Source organism: Neomonachus schauinslandi, chromosome 1, assembly GCF_002201575.2.
Source record: "Neomonachus schauinslandi chromosome 1, ASM220157v2, whole genome shotgun sequence".
Classification (NCBI taxonomy): Eukaryota; Metazoa; Chordata; class Mammalia; order Carnivora; family Phocidae; genus Neomonachus; species Neomonachus schauinslandi.
This window is the reverse complement of record NC_058403.1, coordinates 196,813,777-196,835,918: the sequence shown is the minus strand read 5'-3', so window position 1 is coordinate 196,835,918 and position 22,142 is coordinate 196,813,777. Positions and strand designations below refer to the sequence as shown.

Below are 22,142 nucleotides of genomic sequence, written 5' to 3'. Positions count from 1 at the left end.
CGAGCCCCACATTGGGCTCCCTGCTCAGTAGGAAGCCTGCTTCTCCCTCTCCCACCCCCCTGCTTGTGTTCCCTCTCTCGCGTGTCTCTCTCTGTCAAATAAATAAATAAATCTTTAAAAAAAGAGAGAGAGCATGAGCACGAGCAGAGGTAGGGGCAAACAGAGAGGGGCAAAAGGAGAAGGAGAGAATCTCAAGCCGACTCCACTCTTAGTGTGGAGCCCAATGTGGGGCTCCATCCCACGACCTTGAGATAATGACCTGAGCCAAAGTAAAAAATCTGTCTCATAACCGACTGAGCCACCCAGGTGCCCCAAAACTCAAGATTTTAGATTTTAGATTTTTTTGTTTGTTTGTCAATTAGTGCTTGTCAGAAATGTGGTAAGAATGGGGTACCTGACTGGCTCAGTTGGTAGAGCATGCAACTCTTGATCTCAAGGTCATGAATTCAAGCACTATGTTGGGTGTGGAGACTACTTAAAAAAAAACGTGAGGGGCACCTCTGAGGGTGGCTTAGTTGGTTAAGTGTCTGCCTTCGCCTCAGGTCATGGTCCCAGGGTCCTGAGATCGAGCCCCGCATGGGGCTCCCCACTCAGCAGGGAGTCTACTTCTCCATCTGCCCTCCCCCGCCCCCTGCTCATGGTTTCTCTCTCTCAAATAAAAAAAATCTTTTTAAAAATGTGAGAAGGAGGGATGCCTGGGTGGCTCAGTTGGTTAAGCGTCTGTCTTCAGCTCAGGTCATGATCCCAGGGTCCTGGGATCGAGTCCCACATCGGGCTCTTTGCTCAGTGGGGAGCCTGCTTCTCCCTCTGCCTGCCGCTCTCTCTCTCTCTCTCTCTGGCAAATAAATAAAATCTTTAAAAAAATAAAAATAAAAAAGAAATAAAAATGTGAGAAGGAGTGAAAAATTTTTAAATGAGAGAGAATGCATACCACTGTAAATTTCGAAGCAGGAAAGTGATAAGACATGGTGCAGAGTTCAAACGTAAGAGATGCTACAAACCTATAAGACATATTGTGTTTTGAAAATACATATTTTCCCCAAATTATAGAGAAGACGTATGAGGGAAAGAAATCTCAGAAGAAGCCTAGGGTGCCTGGGTGGCTCAGTTGGTTAAGTGACTGCCTTTGGCTCGGGTCATGATCCCAGGAGTCTGGGATCAAGTCCCATATCAGGCTCCCCCTGCTCTGCGGGGAGCCTGCTTTTCCCTCTCCCTCTGCCTGCCACTCCCCCTGCTTGTGCTCTCTCTCTGTCAAATAAATAAACAAAATCTTAAAAAAAAAAAAAAGCTAATTGATTAGCTCAGATTGCATTTGTTATGACTCTTTTGATAGCGAATAGAAACTCACCTCAAACTGGCTTTGACAAAACAGAGGATTTATTAGCTCTTTTAACCAATCTGGGAAGGACAGGGAATGAAATGAAATCAGAATCTCTTTTCTGTGCTTCTCCCTCCATCTATACTTTATTCTTTCCTATTAGAGACCAGCTTCCTACCAACACAGAGAAAGAGGGAGTCTTTTCCCTTAGTTTGAATTTGAAAAATCCTAGTGGAAGCTTATGATAGGCTTGCTTAGATCATAGGGGTGAAGTGTGACTGGAAGTCTTCACCAGAACCACTTTTGGATGCAGAAAGAAGCAGTTTCCCATTAGAGGAGGATTCTGGGTACATCAAACAATGGATGGCCATGACCCAGATTATTGATTTTTTTTTCCGTAATATTTGAGAAAACAGGTCAGTCTCATAACTAATAAATCACCTAAGTACTACTAGTAGAATATAAAATAGCCATGTTCTTTTAATAATTATTGATCGCCATAGTGAAGTTTATTCATTCATTTACTAAATAAACACTGTGCTAGGCCCAGTACTACAAATTTATCTTTGTAGTTCTTAGTCTGGTTAGGCAAACAGACATTTGATGGATAAATAATACAACTAGGCCAGAATTATTTGTTGTAAACAATAGAAATAAATTAATTTAAATGGAAAAGGAATTTATTAAAAGGATATTTGAATGGGTTCTGGTTCTAGGTATGACAGAGTAAGCATACTCCATCCTATCTCTCCCACTGAATGCAGCTAAAAGCCCTGGACACAGTCCAGGTGGCATTTAAGGACTCTGAAAAGTAAATGGTAACAATTGGGGAAGAAAACCTGAATTCAAAGTATGAAAGTTCTGGCTTAGAGTTTCCTGTGTTTTCTTTGTTTTTAAGCAAAATTTAAAGTGTTTGTTCTGCAACAATCACTATTAAGAGAATGAAAAGACAAGCTACAGGGGTGCCTGGGTGGCTCAGTCAGTTAAGTGTCTGTCTGCCTCTGGCTCCAGTCATAATCTCAGGGTCCTGGGATCCAGCCTCACATTGGGCTCCCTGCTCAGTGGGGAGTCTGCTTTTCCCTCCTCCTTTGCCCCTCCCTCCTCATGTTCTCTTTCTCTCTCAAATAAAAAAAACCTTAAAAAAGAAAAAAAAAAGAAAAATGGGGCACCTGGGTGGCTCAGTCGTTAAGCGTCTGCCTTCGGCTTGGGTCATGATTCCAGGGTCCTGCATTGGGCTCCCTGCTTAGTGGGGAGCCTGCTTCTCCCTCTCCCACTCCCCCTGCTTGTGTTCCTTCTCCCGCTGTCTCTCTCTGTGTCAAATAAATAAATCTTTAAAAAATAAAAAATAAATAAATTTACAAAAAAAAAAAAAGAAAAGCTACAGAGTGGGAAAAATATTTGTAAACATTTTCAGAAAAGGACTTATATTCAGAATATAAAAAAGAACTCTTAAAACTTAATAAGTAGGGCGCCTGGGTGGCTCAGTTGGTTAAGCGACTGCCTTCGGCTCAGGTCGTGATCCTGGAGTCCCGGGATCGAGTCCCGCATCGGGCTCCCTGCTCAGTGGCAAGTCTGCTTCTCCCTCTGACCCTCCTCCCTCTCATGCTCTCTGTCTCTCATTCTCTCTCTCTCAAATAAATAAATAAAATCTTTAAAAAAAAACTTAATAAGTAATAAGCAACTCAATAAAAAAATAGGAAAAGATTTTAACAGATACTTCAAAGACAATATATGGATAACAGGGGTACCTGGCTGGCTCAGTTGGAAGAGCATGTGACTCTTGGTCTCAGGGTTGTGAGTTCAAGCCCCACGTTGGATGTAGAGATTACTTAAATAAATAAACTTAAAAAATACATATGGATAACTAGAACATGAAAATGCTCATTACAAAAATACTCATAATGATGCTCAGCATCATTAGCCATTTTGGAAATATAAATTAAAATCACAATGACATATTACTACACATCTATTAGCATGGCTAAACTTAAAACAAATAAAAACTGACAATACCAAGTGCTGGGTAAGCATATAGAGCAACTGGAACTCTTACTAGTGGAAATGCAAAATGACATAGACTCTCTGGACAAGTTTGACAGTTTCTTATAAGAGTAAACATAAGGGGTGCCTGGGTGGCTCAGGCATTTAAGTGGCTGCCTTCGGCTCAGGTCGTGATCTCAGGGTTCTGGGATTGAGCCCCACATCGGGCTCCCTGCTCAGTGGCGAGTCTGCTTCTCCCTCTCCCTCTGTGATCTCCCTCACTCTCACTCTCTCTCAAATAAATAAATAAAAATCTTTAAAAAAAAGTAAGCATAATTTACCATATGCCTCTATAATTCCACTCCTAGGCATTTACCCTAGATAAATGAAAACTTATGTGGGGCACCTGGGTGGCTCAGTTGTTGGGCGTCTGCCTTCAGCTCAGGTCATGATCCCAGGGTCCTGGGATCGAGTCCCAGTCGGGCTCCCTGCTCCGTGGGAAGCCTGCTTCTCCCTCTCCCACTCCCCCTGCTTGTATTCCCTCTCTTGCTGTCTCTCTGTCAAAAAATAAATAAAATCTTTAAAAAATAAATAAATAAATGAAAACTTAAGTCTACACAAAAGGCTGTACAGTAATGTTTATACCAGCTTTGTTCATAATCACCAAAAACTGGGCACAACATGAATGTCCTTAAATGAATGAATGGATTAACAAACTGTGGTATGTCCATACAACAGAACACTACTCAGCAGTAAAAAATAATGAGCTATTGATACACAACTACATGGGTGAATCTCAAAGACACTATGCTGAGTGAAAGAAATCAGTCCAAAAGTTATATACTATAGGACTCCATTTATGTGATATTCTGAGAAAGACAAAACTATAGAGATGGTGAATAGATCAGTGATTACCAGGGGTTAGGGATGTGTGCTGGATTTCACCACAAAGGGACAGCATGAAGGTTTTCTTTGGATACTGCCCTCCTGATTGTGGTAATGGTTACATGACCCTAAATTTGTGTTAAAACTCAGAATTGTGTACATACACACATACACAGTTAATTTCATATGTTAACTTAAAATTTTTTAATGTTAAAAAGTTATTAAAAGATATTAGATGGGTGATGAGTGTCAACTACAATTTAAAAAGAGAGAAAAAGATATTGGGTGGCTCATTTTATTAGCTAGAATTATGTTCAACTGTATATAACATATATACACATTCATACTCATAGAAACAAAAGCTTAAAAAAGATAGATGTTTATTTTTCTTTGATGCAAAAATCATCCTAAAGTGTATGGTCCTGGACTAGAATGGTGGCTTCATGGTTCTCAAGGATCTGGCTCCTTCCAGCACTCTGGTCTTGCATCCCTAAAGTGTGACTCCTGTCCTCACGGTGCTTGGTGGCTGCTGGAGTTCAGCTGTTGTCAGAGTTCCAGACAAAAGATGGATGAAGGAAAGAAGAAAGGTTATCTTCCTTTCCCTTTAGGACTCTTCTTGAAGTTACATGCAACACTCCTTATACCTCACACTGGCTAAAATTTACTCACATGGCCACACCTAGCTAGCTTCAGAGGAGTCTGGGAATGTCATCTATCTGGGTTGCAATGCATCCAGGGGGGGAAAAATCAGGATTCTGATTTACAAGGAAGAAAATGAGGCCACTTTAAGTTTTTGCAACAGTCCTGCAATTGCTAGGTGTTACCCATCGTGGATAATTCTCCAAACCAAGCAGCAAAATTAGTCCCCTACAAATTCTGCTGCCCACTAACCCCTGTCCAGAGGGTAGTAGACCCTCCCTGCACTGTAGCCAGTATAGTCCTGGACCCTTTTACCATTCTCCTAGAGTTCTATCTTCCTTCTACTGGAGCCACAGCCACTAGATAGAGAACTCACAGTCTTTTTCTCCTGACTCGTGGTCTGGCAAGTTAAGTGTGAGGGAAGAGCCCAGGGTTCAGGAGAAGCTAAGAAAGCAAGCCCCTGGCACTCTCAACCTCTACAGGAAGAAAGAGGCTCTGCTTCCCTCCAAGATTGCTAACCTGAAGAACTACTTAAACAGAAAAGAGGGTCAGATACAAACCAGCCTAAAATAAAGGCTCTGGACTTTCCACTCTAAGTACAGAGTTGTAAATAGTATAGTAAAGTTTGCATCCAAATGCTTTGGAAGCCCTGAGGACAGGCTCCCAGCTCTGCCTGGGGGCATCAGGAAAGACTCCATCCAAAAGGACACCTAAACTGAATGGGAGTTTTGGGGAGAGATCTTGGGTCTGTCAGATCCTCAAGTCTGCCTCTTGAATCACTCTGTGAACCTCCATTAACAATGTTTGATATAATGCTGCTCTATTTTTATGTATTTTTAAAAATAAAAATGTACTGTTTCCTATGGACTATTTTTTAATCTGCTTTTTAGATTTAATAATTTTTAATGATTATGTTTCTACTTCATATACAAAATCATTTCTAATGGTTGCATTGTACTCTATCATATGGATCTTTCAGGGGGTTATGTTTTAAATATTTAACACAGCATGAAAGAGTGCCAGGAATTCACAATGGGAAAGGTTAATCTTTTCAACAGATGGTGTTAGAAAAACTGGATCCATATGGAAAAGAATGAAAAAGGACCCTTATCCTATATCATACATAAAAATCAATTCAAAATGGATTAAGGACTTAAACGTAAGACTTGAAACTAGAACACCTAGAAGAAGAAAAAATACATAGGTAAAAGCTTCTTGACATTGGCATTGGCCATGATTTCTTGGATATGACATCAAAAGCACAGGCAGCAAAACCAAAAATAGACAAGTGGGATAACATCAAACTAAAAAGTTTCTGAGTGCGTTACCTACCTCGACTCTTAGCTTGTCGGGGACGGTAACCGGGACCCGGTGTCTGCTCGTGTCGCCTGCGCCTGCTAACACATAGCCACCACGCGTGAGTGCATCTCCATCCACATGGGCCAGGCTGGTGTCCAGATCAGCAACGCCTGTGGGAGCTCTATTGCCTGGAACACGACATCCAGCCCGATGGCCAGATGCCAAGTGACAAGACCATCGGGGGAGGAGATGACTCCTTCAACACCTTCTTCAGTGAGACGGGCGCTGGCAAGCATGTGCCCAGGGCCGTGTTTGTAGACCTGGAACCCACAGTCATTGATGAAGTTTGCACCGGCACCTACTGGCAGCTCTTCCACCCTGAGCAGCTCATCACCGGCAAGGAGGACGCTGCCAACAACTACGCCCGAGGGCACTACACCATTGGCAAGGAGATCATTGACCTTGTCTTGGACTGCATTCGGAAGCTGGCTGACCAGTGCACAGGTCTTCAGGGCTTCTTGGTTTTCCACAGCTTTGGAGGGGGAACTGGTTCCGGGTTCACCTCCCTGCTGATGGAACGTCTCTGTCGATTATGGCAAGAAGTCCAAGCTGGAGTTCTCCATTTACCCAGCCCCCCAGGTTTTCACAGCTGTAGTTGAGCCCTACAACTCCATCCTCACTACCCACACCACCCTGGAGCACTCTGATTGTGCCTTCATGGTAGACAATGAGGCCATCTATGACATCTGTCGTAGAAACCTCGATATTGAATGCCCAACCTACACTAATCTTAACCGCCTTATTAGCCAGATTGTGTCCTCCATCACTGCTTTCCTCAGATTTGATGGAGCCCTGAATGTTGATCTGACAGAATTCCAGACCAACCTGGTGCCCTATCCCCGCATCCACTTCCCTCTGGCCACCTATGCCCCGGTCATCTCTGCTGAGAAAGCCTACCATGAACAGCTTTCTGTAGCAGAGATCACCAACGCATGCTTTGAGCCAGCCAACCAGATGGTGAAATGTGACCCTCAGCATGGTAAATACATGGCTTGCTGCCTGTTGTGCCATGGCAACGTGGTTCCCAAAGATGTCAGTGCTGCCATTGCCACCATCAAGACCAAGTGCAGCATCCAGTTTGTGGACTGGTGCCCCACTGGCTTCAAAGTGGGCATTAATTACCAGCCTCCCACTGTGGTGCCCGGTGGAGACCTGGCCAAAGTACAGTGAGCTGTGTGCATGCTGAGCAACACCACAGCCATCGCTGAAGCCTGGGCTCACCTGGACCACAAGTTTGACCTGATGTATGCCAAGTGTGCCTTTGTTCACTGGTATGTGGGGGAGGGCATGGAGGAAGGAGAGTTTTCTGAGGCCCGTGAGGACATGGCTGCCCTTGAGAAGGATTATGAGGAGGTTGGTGTGAATTCTCTTGAAGGAGAGGGTGAAGAAGGAGAGGAATACTAATTACCATTCCTTTCAGCCCTGCAGCATGTCACACTCAGAACTTTAGCTTCAACATTAGCTGACAGGCGTTAAAGCTTTCTGGTTAGATTGTCTTCACTTTTAACTGTGATCGTGTCTTATCCATGTGTATCTGTCGCATTTTTCCATTATGTCTCAAAAGTAAAGGATTTAAGAAAGAAAAAAAAAAAACTAAAAAGTTTCTGCACAGCAAAGGAAGCAATCAACAAAATAAAAAAGCAGTCTACAGAATGGTAAAAAATATTTGCAAACCATATCTGATAAAGGGTTAATAAATATATAAGGAAATCCTACAGCTCGATAGTATAAAAACAAATAGCCCAATTAAAAGATGGGCAAAGGAACTGAATATACATATATGCAAAGAAGACATACTAATGGCCAACAAGTGTATGAAAAAGGTGCTCAAGATCACTAGATGTCAGGGAAATGCAAATCAAAACCACAATGAAATATCATCTTACATCAGTCAGGATGGCCATTGTAAAAAAAAAAAAAAGCTAAGTGTTGGCAAGGATGTGGACAAAAGGGAACCCTTATACACTGTTGGTGGGAATGTAAATTGGTGCAACCCCACTTCTAAGTATATATCCAAAGGAACTGAAATCAGGATCTCAAAGAGATACCTGCATTACCATATTCACTGCAGCATTCTTTAAAATAGCCAGGGCATGGAAGTAACCTAAATATCCATCAATGAGTGAATAAAGAAAATGTGGTATATACATACAATGGAATAGTCTTCAGCCTTAAAAAAAGAAGAAAATTCTGTCACTTGTGACAACATGGATGAACCTGGAGGATGTTATGCTAAATTAAATAAGTCAGACACAGAAGGACAAATACAGTTGACTTTTGAGCAACACAGGTTTGAACCGCACAGTTCCACTTATATGTGAATCTTTTATAGCACAGTAGTAAATATTTTCTCTTTTAGTTTTCTTAACATTTTCTCTTCTCTAGCTTACTTTATTGTAAGAATACAGTACATAGTACATATAACATAAAAAATTTGGTTAATCGGCTCTTTGTGTTATCAGTAAGGCTCTGGTCAACAGTAGGCTTTTATGTTTTGGGGAAGTCAAAAGTTATATACAGATTTTCAACTGTGTGTGGGGGGAGGTCAGCTCCCCTAACCTCTGAGTTGTTCAAGTGCCAACTGTACTATATGATACCACTTATATGAGGAGTGTAAAATAGACTCAAAGAAGCGGAGTGTAGGATGGTGGTTGCTAGGGACTGGAGTGTGGGACAAAAAGGGAGGTATTAGTTAAAGGGTACAAAGTTTCAGTTTATACAAGATGAATAAATCCTAGAGATCTACTGTACGGCATAGTGCCCATAGTTAACAATACAGTATTGTATACTTTAAAATTTGCTAAGATGGTAAATGTTTTAAGTGTTTTTATCACTGCTACTACTGCTATTAAATAAAGAGAGTGAGAGAAAGCTTTTGGAAGTGATGGATAGGTTTATGGAATAGATTGTGGTGAGCGTTTGACAGTTGTATACTTATCTCCAAACTTGTACACATTACACGTGTACAGCTTTTTGTATATCAGCCTTAACTCAATAAAGTGATTTTAAAAAATACTTGAATACTAACCACTCACAACAAATGCTGACTATAAGCAATTGGCACAGCTATATCCTCCCACAAGGTTGCTGTCAGCTCTGCATGTACTATAATTTACATAAATACATTGTTATTGGACATCTCAGTAAGCAGAAGATTTGATTCAATAAGCTTTGATCAATTTTTTTTAATAAAGGATCACTCAGTTTGAGTGGATTTTGAAACCACATTCAAAAACACCAACTAGGTAAACTCCTTGAAGGTAGGGAGTTGAATTTTTTTCACTCCATATCACTGAAGCTTATAGCCAAGACCCTGTCACAAAAGAAGGCTCAATAAATAGTTGTTGAAAAAAATGAGTGGATTTTCTTTTTTTTTTTTAAGATTTTATTTATTTATTTGACAGAGAGACACACAGCGAGAGAGGGAACACAAGCAGAGGGAGAAGCAGGCTTCCCGTGGAGCAGGGAGCCCAATGCGGGGCTCATGACCTGAGCCGAAGGCAGACACTTAACGATTGAGCCACCCTGGCGCCCTAAATGAGTGGATTTTCAAAGCAAAATAATTCACCAACATAGGGCAGTACCAAACTTACTTCCATTCTTAAAAACAGGTTGTGTGTGTGTGTGTGTGTGTGTGTTAGCACAGATAATTTCCTAATTGACTTTTTCTAGAGAAAACATTAGGTCATAGTTGACTTCTATGAACCTATACATAATATTGGGTGGGTGAGAAATCTCTACTTTTTTTTTTTTAATTTTTATTTATTTATTTGACAGAGAGAGACACAGCGGAAGAGGGAACACAAGCAGGGGGAGTGGGAGAGGGAGAAGCAGACTCCCAGCTGAGCAGGGAGCCCAGTGCGGGGCTCGATCCCAGGACCCTGGGATCATGACCTGAGCCGAAGGCAGACGCTTAACGACTGAGCCACCCAGGTGCCCCAAGAAAGCTCTACTTTTAAGCATCCTTTTTATTTTATTTTGGTAAAGAATAATAAAAATGGCTTCCAAACGAACACTAGCTTTTTTTTTTTTTAAGATTTTATTTATTTATTTGACAGAGAGAGAGACAGCAAGAGAGGGAACACAAGCAGGGGGAGTGGGGCAGGCTTCCTGCTGAGCAGGGAGCCCGATGTGGGGCTCAGTGCCAGGACCCTGAGATTATGACCCAAGCTGAAGGCAGACACTTAACGACTGAGCCACCCAGGTGCCCCTGAACACTAGTTTTTTCTTTTTTTAAGATTTTATTTATTTATTTGACAGAGAGAGACACAGCGAGAGAGGGAACACAAGCAGGGGGAGTGGGAGAGGGAGCCCGATGCGGGGCTCAATGTGGGGCTCGATGCGGGGCTCGATGCGGGGCTCGATCCCAGGACCCTGGGATCATGACCCAAGCCGAAGGCAGACGCCTAACAACTGAACCACCCAGGCGCCCCTGAACACTAGCTTTTTAAGAAAGGTTCAATTATCAAGCTTTTAATGTTTTTACTGTTTATTAAGCATCTTAACTCAAGGCCTTTGGGTAAATCAGAACTTAACAGGGGCGCCTGGGTGGCTCAGTTGGTTAAACGACTGCCTTCGGCTCAGGTCATGATCCTGGAGTCACTGGATCAAGTCCCTGGATCGAGTCCCTGGATCGAGTCCCGCATGGGGCTCCCTGCTCAGCGGGGAGTCTGCTTCTCCCTCTGACCCTCCCTCCTCTCATGTGCTCTCTCTCTCAGTCTCTCTCTCTCAAATAAATAAATAAAATCTTTAAAAAAAAAAAGAGAACTTAACATTTCAATTTAGACAGGTGGAATCAAGGATTAATAAACAGTTAAGGTAATGGGAGTATCAGTTATATATAAAACATTTCAATATAGGGGCACCTGAGTGGTGCAGTTGATTGAGTTTCTGACTCTTGGTTTTGGCTGGGGTCATGGTCTCGGGGTCCTGAGATCCAGCCCTGCGTCAGGCTCCCCGCTCAGCAAGGAGTCAGCTTAAAGACTCTCTTTGCCTGTCCCTCTGCCTGCCCCCACCTCTCAAGATAAATAAATCTTTAAGAAAACATTTCAATATAAAATTATATACAAACAGTATTTAATTTGTATAATATAGTTTCCTGTTGGGAACATTGTTTCCCAAATGTACTAATAAGGAGTGAGGTCATAAGAATAAAGAATCACGCGGGGCGCCTGGGTGGCTCAGTCGTTGAGCGTCTGCCTTCGGCTCGGGTCATGATCCCAGGGTCCTGGGATCGAGCCCCACATCGGGCTCCCTGCTCCATGGGAAGCCTGCTTCTCTCTCTCTCACTCCCCCTGCTTGTGTTCCCTCTCTCGCTGTGTCTCTCTTTGTCAAACAAATAAATAAAATCTTTAAAAAAAAAAAAAAGAATAAAGAATCACGCTTAACTGGTGGTATACCATGGTTTAACTGGTGGTATAATATAAATGGGCAGCATTTTGGTAGCATTATTAGACTTTAGACATCTTTACATTTTTACTTTTTTTTAAAAGATTTTATTTATTTCAGAGAGAGTGTGCACAAGTAGGGGGAGACAGGCTGAGGGAGAGGGAGAAGCAGGCTCTCCGCTGAGCAGGGAGCCCGATGCAGGGCTTGATCCTAGGACCCTGAGATCATGGCCTGAGCCGAAGGCAGATGCTTAACCAACTGAGCCACACAGGTACCCCAATTTTTATGTATTTTTTAATCAAGTTTTTACATGTCCATATTTTTTTAAGATTTTATTTACTGGTTGATTTAGGGAGCGTAAGCGGGAGGAGGGGCAAAGAGGGAGAGAGAGGAACTCAAGCAGACTCTGTGCTGAGTGTGGAGCCGGTCATGGGGCTTGATCCCATGACCCCGAGATCATGAACTGAGCCAAAATCAAGAGTTGGACGCTCAACTGACTGAGCCACCCAGGCTCTCCATACATGTACATAGTTTTTAAAAATACAATTAGGGGGCGCCTGGGTGGCTCAGTTAAGCGACTGCGTTTGGCTTCGGTCATGATCCCAGGGTCCTGGGATTGAGTCCCACATCGGGCTCCCTGCTTGACGGGAAGCCTGCTTCTCCCTCTGCCTCTGCCTGCTACTCCCCCTGCTTGTGCTCTCAATCTCTGTCAAATAAATAAAATTAAAAATATATATATAATTAGGATTATAGTGAAAAACAGCAGGCCTATCTTTCCCCACTTTTAATTCCCTTTTCCTTTTTGCAACCAACTTGCAACCCTTTTAGCTATGCTAGTACTTAGGTCCACATATCTTATGGCATATGTTAGATAGCTTATATTGTCATTTCTTGATTTTTTTCAGCTTCAGAGAATGACTTTCTACCCTGGAATAAGAATTTGCTTTTCTGCCTCCTCCACCATAAACTTCTCATCTTCCATCACTTTAGTTAAATCAGTTTTCATTCGGGTCGTGCTCCCAGGGGCCTGGGATCGATCCCAGCATCGGGCTCCTTGCTCAGTGGGAGCCTGCTTCTCCCTCTGCCTGCTGCTCTCCCTGCTTGTGCTCTTTCTTTCTGACAAATAAATAAAATCTTTAAAAACAAAAAACCAGTTTTCAATCTTTAAATCCTTACCTAGTTAGCCTAGAAAAATTATATATACTATGATTACCATTTCCTAATGTTAAAAATGGCCTTGTTTTCTCTTTTGCTGAGTTTTCTATGTAGGAATCACAGTCCATCCCCAAATTCTGCAACAGAGCTAAAAAAAAGCTCCTTGTTTTATTTTTTCTTAAAGATTTTATTTGAGAGAGAGAGAGAGTGTGTGTGTGTGTGTGTGTGTGTGTGCTTGCACGCGTGCTCGTGAGAGAAAGAGAGAGAGAGCATGAGCAGGGGGAACACAATGTGGGGCTTGATCCCAGGACCTGGGATCATGATCTGAGCTGAAGGCAGATGCTTAACTGATTGAGCCACCCAGGTGCCCCAGAAGCTCCTTGTTTTATACCCAAACACATCAGAAATTCTTCAGTGTCATTTTCTTCTCAGAGTCATCTTCCTAATTCTGATCTGAACTTGGTACTCTTGCTCTGCAGCGCAGCTGTCATCCTGAGTCCTCCCTTCACCGTCATCCTAGGCATTCCTACCTCCTCTCTCCTGCATTCCTACCTCCTGTTACTTTTATCCTATGTCCTTTTCATTCTTAGTTTACCCCTTGGATTTGGTGGAGCATATATTCCAGAAACTTCCAGACAACAGGTACATGGAACCTAAATAACTTTTTAAGACCTTGCCTATCTGAAATTCTTTATTTTCCCCTCATACTTGATTGCAAATTAGGCTGGATATAGAATTCTAGATTGGAAATTATTTGTCCCCAAAATTTCTAAAGCATTGCTGTCATTGCCATATCACTTTGTATGTTGCTTTTAAGAGGTCTGTTGCCATTCTGATTCCTGATCCTATGTAATCACTTGCTTTTTTCTTTCTGGAAGTTTTTAAGGCCTTCTCATTATCCATAGACTTTTGAAATTTTACAGTAATGTGCTTTCATGTGGCATGTCATAATCTTTAGGCATTGAGGAGTTCCTTTTGACCTATAAACTTGTGATTTTTGGTTCTCAGAATTTTTCTTTTGTTATCTTTGAAAATCTCCTATTTTTATTCTTCTTTCATCTGAATCTCTAGTTTTGGGTGTATGTTGGCTCTCCTGCATTTATCCTCTTTTTTTTTTTTCTATTGATCTATTTTCCATCTCTTTGTCTTTTGTTCTATTTTCTGTCCTATTTCCTTAACTGTATCTTCTAACTATTCTACTTGTTTCTGCTATTTTAAATTTCTATATCCCTTTCTTATTCTCTGCTTTTATAATTCAATAGCATTCTGTTCTTAATATCCTTAATTCATTAACTTTTTTAAAGATTTATTTGAGAGAGAGAGAGAGAGAGAGAGCACGTGTGCACATGTGAGCAAGGGGGAGGGGCAGAGAAGGAGAGAAGCAGACTCCCCGATGAGCCCGGAGCCTGGCACAGAGTCAATCCCATTACCCTGAGATCATAGCCTGAGCTGAAATCAAGAGTCAGATGCCCAACCAACTGAGCCACCCAGGTGCCCCTAACTCATTAACTGTTTAATTTTTTTTTTAAAGATTTTATTTATTTATTTGAGAGAGAGAGAATGAGAGAGAGCACATGAGAGGGAGGAGGGTCAGAGGGAGAAGCAGACTCCCTGCCAAGCAGGGAGCCCGATGCGGGACTCGATCCAGGGACTCCAGGATCATGACCTGAGCCGAAGGCAGTCACTTAACCAACTGAGCCACCCAGGTGCCCTAATTTTTAATATTTTTATTGTTTGCCTGGTTTGCCTGACAATGGTCACAGAAAGTCTATGTTCTCGTTTTTTGTAAGTGGACACTAAAATTTTTCAGGTAATGTCCCAATATCATAAAAAGTGTAAGGTTTGTAGACCCCTAATGGTTCTATAAAATTCTTTTATTATTTTTTAAAAAGATTTTATTTATTCATTTAGAAAGAGAGAGAGCACATGAGCAGGGGGAGGGGTAGAGGCAGAGGCAGAGAGAGACTCTCAAGTAGACTCCCCGCTGAGCAGGGAGCCCGACAGGGGGCTCCATCTGACGACCCCAAGATCACGACCTGAGCCAAAACCAAGAATTGGCCACTTAACCCACTGAGCCACCCAGCCGCCCCAAAATTCTTCTTTTAAAGTCAGTCTGGTGGAGCATCCAAAAGACTTGGTATGAAGAGTAGTCCTATTAGGGTTCAAAAACTGGTATTTGCATTTATATTGTGTAGATTGAAGAAACAAAACCTGTAAAAAAATTTTAATGACAATCCATGTCTGAATCTTTTCAAAAGTGGGATATTTGAGGAATAATTGTTATAGTTTCTTTTTCATTAAAAATTAATATTGCTGGGGCACCTGGGTGGCTCAGTCGTTAAGAGTCTGCCTTCGGCTCAGGTCATGATCCCAGGGTCCTGGGATCGAGCCCCGCACTGGGCTCCCTGCTCAGCGGGAAGCCTGCTTCTCCCTCTCCCACTCCCCCTGCTTGTGTTCCCTCTCTCGCTGTCTCTCTCTCTGTCAAATAAATAAATAAAATCTTTTAAAAAAAATTAATATTGCTGGGGCGCCTGGGTTGCTCAGTTGGCTAAGCATCTGACTCTTGGTTTTGGCTCAGGTCTTGATCTCCCAGTCGTTAGATCGAGCCCCAGGGTGGGCTCTGCACTTAGCACAGAGTCTGCTTCAGATTCTTTCTCCCTCTCCCTCTGCTTCTCCCCCACCCCGACTCACTCTCTCTCTCTTAAATAAATAAATAAACAAACAAATAAATAAATAAATAAAATCTTTGGGAAAAAAAAAAAGAGGGGCACCTGGGTGGCTCAGTTGGTTAGGCCTCTGACTCTTTAATTCTTCTCAGGTCACAATCTCAGGGTCATGAGATGAAGCCGGAGTAGGGTTCCATGCTCACTGGGGAGTCTGCTGGGGATTCTGTCTCCCTCTCCCTCTGTCCCTTCCCCTATTCTCTCTCTCTCTCAAAATAAATAAATAAAATCTTTAAAAAAAAGAAATTAATATTACTCCCAGAATCATCTCTACCCATTCTTACAGTCAAAGAAATAGTCATTAGACTAAGATGTTTCCAGGAATTTTGGACTACCAGAAGGAAATCACTATCTTCTGAAGACACTGTTGCTATGAAAATGAAAGCTAGTCTATTTTATTGTAGTAACCACTTGAGTTGCTAATATTTACCTTATTTAAGATACATGTAGAGTAAATTTTAGAAAGAAGAAGAGTGGTTTGCCTTGGCAATGGTCACAAAAAGTCTATGTTCTCTTTTTTTTTTTTTGTAGCTGGACACAAATTTTTTAGGGTTGAGTCTCCAACTCTAATCAAGTACTGTTTTGATGCTATACCAGGTGAAGGCCTGCCATGTTCATGGAATCAATTCTGTTACAGACTTTTTCAATATTTCACAAAGATTTATTTTATTTTTTCTCGCTTATTCTAGTGAGACTCTATACAACTTCATTTCCCATATCAGAGAAAGCATTCACAGGGTAAGTATAGCTGCATGTCAAGGAATTAAAACATTTTACATTTTAAGAAGTTTACTAATTACATTGACCTTAATTCATATAGGATAACAGTATTTTAACTACCTTTTTTTAAAAAAGATTTTATTTATTTATTTGACAGAGAGAGACACAGCAAGAGAGGGAGCACAAGCAGGGGGAGTGGGAGAGGGAGAAGCAGGCTTCCCACCGAACAGGGAGCCCGATGCGGGGCTCGATTCCAGGACCCTGGGATCATGACCTGAGCCGAAGGCAGACGCTTAACGACTGAGCCACCCAGGCGCCCCTTAACTACCTTTTTTATCACTAAATGACAATACTCCAAGTTAGGAAAATAAGGCAATAGTCTGTGAATTCATTCTTAATTTGGGGTTGCTTAGTTGCAGACATCTGTGGAAAAGTCTGAGGAACATCTCAGCTCAAGAAGCCAATCTATTTTGGATTGTTTGGAGACTGTGGCCAAGACATGTGAGTATCTTGTATTTGAGGTTATCAGCAGAGGGCACTAGTGAGCAGTGAACTGAACTTTCTGACCCTAGCCACGTTTCTGTCAGGGGTGAGGTTCCATAGTGTACCTGGTTCCTAGATGCCCTCTGTGAAGCACTACTCCTCCACCCAGTAATCCCGCCGCCTCAGGATAGGTAACTCTGCCAGATTTCTCATCTGACTGCCTGAAGTGAATCAACAGCATCCCTGAGTCCCTAATGAGTTGCTGGCTGTGCTATCTATAAAGATATTGTTCCCTTAGGACTTAGAAATAAAGACTGCTCCCTTAGGAGTTAGAAATACTCCAGTCACCTAATCATCTTCTTGCTGCCATGGTTTCAATGAGAGCTGTTTTGTAGTGAATCACAGCATCTTTCTCCATTTCAGTTATAGTTAGTGATCTGTAAAGTCTCCTGCTCTACCAATTAGTGATTTATGTTTAGATAAAACCACGGTCCTGGCTCTTACTAAACAGGAGAGAGCCATAACACTGCTCTTCTTAGGCAGACACCTCTGTAGAACCAACAGCTTCTCAACTAAATAGCAAGATGATGACTGTATCTGCACTTGTTTGCATTTGTCTGTGTGTTTATTTTTTTATTTTAAACAAATTGAAGTCAACTTATTTAAATGCCTTGGAATGGATTGCTCATGATTTACAAAAATTAATGCCTTTGTGTGGCTTAGAAATTAATCTCCATCTGTCTGCAAAAAAGCACTGTACTGTCTGCTGGCTTCCAACCTGGGTATCCCACACACAGGGCAACTGTGCATCTGTTTGGAAATCAGTTCTGGAAGCCTGGGACTGTTGCCCTCACAAGAAGTAGCAAGACAAAGAGCAGAAGCAAATCAGGAGTGCTTTCTTTGTATATGATGGAATAACTCATTTGTAAGTGACCAAGGAAAGCACTCTTTTTGCTTTCTACATTTGAAACTAGGTAAAGTACAAAAAGGAGGATTATATGACATTCTTAGCCCAGACTAGGGAATGGAAGTGTCCAAGCTCCCAATACAAGATCAAGGCAGAGCAGGGACTAGAACTGGGTCTGATTTATAGTAGGCATAGGGATCCTGATCCTTCACCCTGATGGTTCCTTTTTAGAGGATAAGACTCAGGAGAAGGAGCCACTTTGATAGGGCAAACAGTAAAAGACACTGTGGCATCATGTTAATTACAAAGCCAGATCATTCTTTTTTTTTTTTTTTTTAAGGTTTTATGTATGTATGTATGTATGTATTTAGAGAGCTTGAGCAGGGGGAGGGACAGAGAGAGAGGGAGAGAGAGAATCTCCAGCAGACTCCACACTCAGCATGGAACCTGAGTTGGGATTAAGCAGGCCTTGATCCTAAGACCCTGAGATCATAACCTGAGCTGAAATCAAAAGAGTCGGATGCTTAACCAACTGAGCTACCCAGGCACCCCTAGAAAGCCAGATCATTCTTGAAAATGGCACAGGTAGCTTGTTCAGAGTCATTCCTTTTCTTGGCAGGTAGCAATCAGGATTAGGAAGTTAGTCATTGAAAAAGGAACCAGACAAATCCTCTATCATCATATGGTGTGGCCCAGTCTAGCTGGCCTGAAGCACTGAATTTGCCAGTCAGTATATTCTGCAGCTTTCAGTATGCACTCACTGTAGCTCATAAGGGAAAGGGAAAGATATTGTGTGAATGTGCTCTCTTGTGTTATTATGTAATGGGCGCCTTCACAGAATGAGGTCATGAAATCTTTCCCCAGTCACAGTCTGCCTGTTCAACCAGAGGGATCACTCAAAGCCATCTAATCTAACTCCTCTTGCTCTTCAGCTGAAGACTGGGGAGACCAGAGTAATAGAATGAATTACCAAGGCCATCTACATCCTACTTTAGTTTAGGTTTAGGTGGGCTAATTAATTAGTAAAGAGCAGTACCACCTAATAGGTATCAGTTCTATTGAAAAATATGATCATTAGGAAAATAAAAAGGAGGGGATGCTATTGAAAATCAGAAAATGGGGGCACCTGGGTGGCTCAGTCGGTTAAGCATCCAACTCCTCATCTCAGGGTTGTGAGTTCAAGCCCCGCGTTGGGCTCTATGCTGGGTGTGGAGCTTACCTAAAAAAATTAAAAAAGAAAGAAAATCAGAAAATGTCTTCTTTGGAAAATAGATAACTCTATACATAAAAATAAATTCCATATGAATCAATATAGTAAGTGTAATGATTAAATCGTAAAAAGAACTATAAGAAAAAATGGGCAGCATTTTTATAATTTTGGAGTGGAGAAATGCCTTTCTAAGCAAGGCACATATAATCATTAAGAAGAATGAGGTCTATCTTTATGAATCATGTTGAAATGGAAATAGCTCTTCATCGTTAAGTAATAACAGCAAGGTGCTGCTTGTGTGCACATAATTTACTCCGGGACACATCTTGTGGAGGAGTGTGACCAGTTAGTGAAAATTGGGAAGGGTATCCCAAAGAAAATGGGAGACTGAGCAATCTCTTCTTACACATGGAGGCTCCCAGACCTTTCTGCAGGCTGTCATCAGCATGGCAGGGAGAGCAAAACTACAGAATATGTAAAAGGAAAACCACTGGCAATCAGTGGAAAAGTGTCAGAATCTGATCTCATGTCAGTAGAGCCCTCGTCAAATAGCTAAAATAGAAATGAATAAAAAATTCATCTTCAAAGAAAACAGAGATACTGCCCAGAATATGGAAATGGATTTTAAATGGAATTTTTACAAAAAAGCTAAAAATACCTGATGTTTATGGCCAAAGCAGAAATGAAAGGAGTCCTCTTCTAGAGAACAGCCATACACATATATACACACACAAGCTCTGTAATCTGTACATGGATATGCACATGTATCAATGTATCAATGCAAAGTTCCAGAAACCACTCATAATGTTAAATTCCAGGAAGTGGAACCAAGGTCTGCATCGGAGAGAATCGGTCAATTTTGCATTGCATACCTTTTTATACTGTTATAGGTTTGAGTTATTTTCTTAAAAACTTTTTAAAAGGAAAAGAAAGGGATAGACTTTGGAAGTAATGAGCTTGATACAAAATCTCCTGTGAAAGAGAAGATCCCAAACATACGTTTCCCAGGGGACAAGGAAAGAATATGTGGGACCACAGATAGATGCTCTCTGAGTACTGAATCTGGGATTGAACGCTTTGCTTGCCTTCCCCATTCTCTGCTTTTGTGGTTGGTAATGTTCACTGTTGCTAAGAAACATTGCTATTTAGGAATTCATCTAGGATAGGATAATTACATTTGCTTTCTACTACAAATATCTACAAGGATGTCTGGAAAAATATTTGACTAATTGAGTTTAGGAATAGGAATCCAGTACTTAAACATAAGTAAACAGCCTTTTCCTAAGTGGTTGACATATGGAATTTAACTTTGTATTGAGTAATAGAAAATTTGCTTTCTAAAAAATTCTTTTTTTACTGTGGTAAAATACACATAACATAAAATTTATCGTTTCTTACTGCTATTTTGCAAGACTACACTGGCTTGTCTATTTCTAGTCATAACAGGCTCTTTTACTTTGCACTTGCTGTTTTCTCTATCTGAATAACCTTCCCCTCATCTTTGCAGGGCTAGCTCCTTTAATCCTTCCAGTTCCACCTTAAATGGACCCATCTCCGATGACCTTATCTGAAATAGGTGTCCCCCACTCTGTTATTTTTATTATAATCCCTATCATAGCATTTATTACAGCTTTCATTTATTTTTTTAAAGATTTTATTTATTTATTCAACAGAGAGCGCGAGCGAGAGAGGCAACACAAGCAGGGGGAGTGGGAGAGGGAGAAGCAGGCTTCCCGAGGAGCAGGGAGCCCGATGCGGGGCTCGATCCCAGGACCCTGGGATCATGAACTGAGCCGAAGGCAGACGCCCAACGACTGAGCCACCCAAGCGCCCCTACAGCTTTCATTTATTTATGTACATGTTTATTTACTTTTTTATTTTTATTTTTTCCTTTTCAAAACTGCAGAAATTCATGTATGTAGTAGACAGTTTTGTTCAAGATTGTTTCCATGTTCCTAGGACAGTATCTGATAATAATTTTCAGATAAAATTGTAAATCTCCAAATAATACATTCAAACACATCAGGAATTCTTTCTGTTTCATTTTCTCATTAGAGATGCCCTGCCTGGAGCTCAGTCTTCCAGCTCCAAACCGGGCAGATTACTCCTGAGGTCCCAGTCTTAGGACTTCTCTTCACCATCATTCTGAGGATCCTCTTTTTTTTCATCCCCAGTCTTGGATCCCTTTGTTTACTGGACTTTGGTTTGTACTTGTGTTTGGTGATACACATCTTCCAGTAGCCTTCTGAGAAAGAGTGTGTGGGAGGGAAACTTTTTATACACTGCATGTTTGAAAATGTCTTCTATCTCTACATGGGTCTAGAATCCTAGGGGGAAATGCTTTGTCCTCAGGATTTCTAAGGCATAGCTCCATTGTCTTATAGTGTTAGTTTGATTATTGAGATATTTGATGCCATTTTGCTTCTTGACTCTTTATGTTATCTGGGTACCCCCTACTATCCCTAATAGACGTTTTTTTGAGCCTCATGTTTTCCCTTGATAGTCTGAGAACCAACTGGTAAAGTGCCACAAACCATAAGGTAATTTAGTTGGGTAGCAGAAATTAACAAAAAATGTAATGGGGAAAAAAAGATGCCATTTATAAATCTAACACAGAAGATAAACTACTCAGGAATAAACTTAACAAGGATATACAACTCACTCGTCTTTTTTTTTTTTTTTTAATGGCTTCTGGGTTTTGTCTTGCTTAGAAAGGCCTTCCCCTACGTCTCTCCCATGTTTCCTTCTTGTACTTTACAATTTACTTAATTATACTAAAATTGTCAATCTATCTGGAATTTATGTTAATATAAGAAATCTGAAATGTAAGACTCCTTTTAGGAAAGGGATTATGTTTTATTTTAAAGAGAAACTCTGAAGTAAATCACTTAAGCTTTATTAGATAGCATGTGTTAAATTCCTGCCCTTGGGGTGATAAGAGAGGAAAAAGAGACAGAATAGTTAGAACAAGGAGTGGGGGTGAGACGGGGACACTAACCAAAGCACCTGTCAGATTGAGGCAAGCTTTCAAATAAGACTAAATTTGAGGGGTTTTTTGTGTTGTGTTTTTTTCCAAAGATTTTATTTATTTGTCAGAGATAGAGAGGGAGAGCACCAGCAGGGGGCGTGGCAGGCAGAGGGAGAAGCAGGCTCCCCGCTGAGCAAGGAGCTCGATGGGGGACTCGATCCCAGGACCCTGGGACCATGACCTGAGCCGAAGGCAGACGCTTAACCAACTGAGCCACCCAGGTGTCCTATAAATTTGAGTTTGTTATCCTGTCTTTTCAATCACCAGATGTCACTCTGATTTTCCATTTATTGTGAAGAGTTAAACACTCTCTTGTTGCCAAATTGTTTTTTACCCATGTAAAATGA

The 22,142-nt window shown here is 41.4% G+C and overlaps 1 protein-coding gene and 1 pseudogene across 1 annotated transcript in view; both read left to right on the top strand.

The window, feature by feature from the left end:
• Positions 1-22,142, top strand: part of IHO1 (interactor of HORMAD1 1) — a 32,092-nt gene that overhangs the window by 6,743 nt on the left and 3,207 nt on the right. The window contains exons 4-5 of the mRNA XM_021687028.1: positions 16,137-16,185; positions 16,581-16,668. Coding sequence (XP_021542703.1) covers positions 16,137-16,185; positions 16,581-16,668 — 137 coding nt within the window. The remainder of the gene's footprint in view (positions 1-16,136; positions 16,186-16,580; positions 16,669-22,142) is intronic.
• On the top strand, positions 6,151-7,585 carry LOC110577637 (annotated as a pseudogene).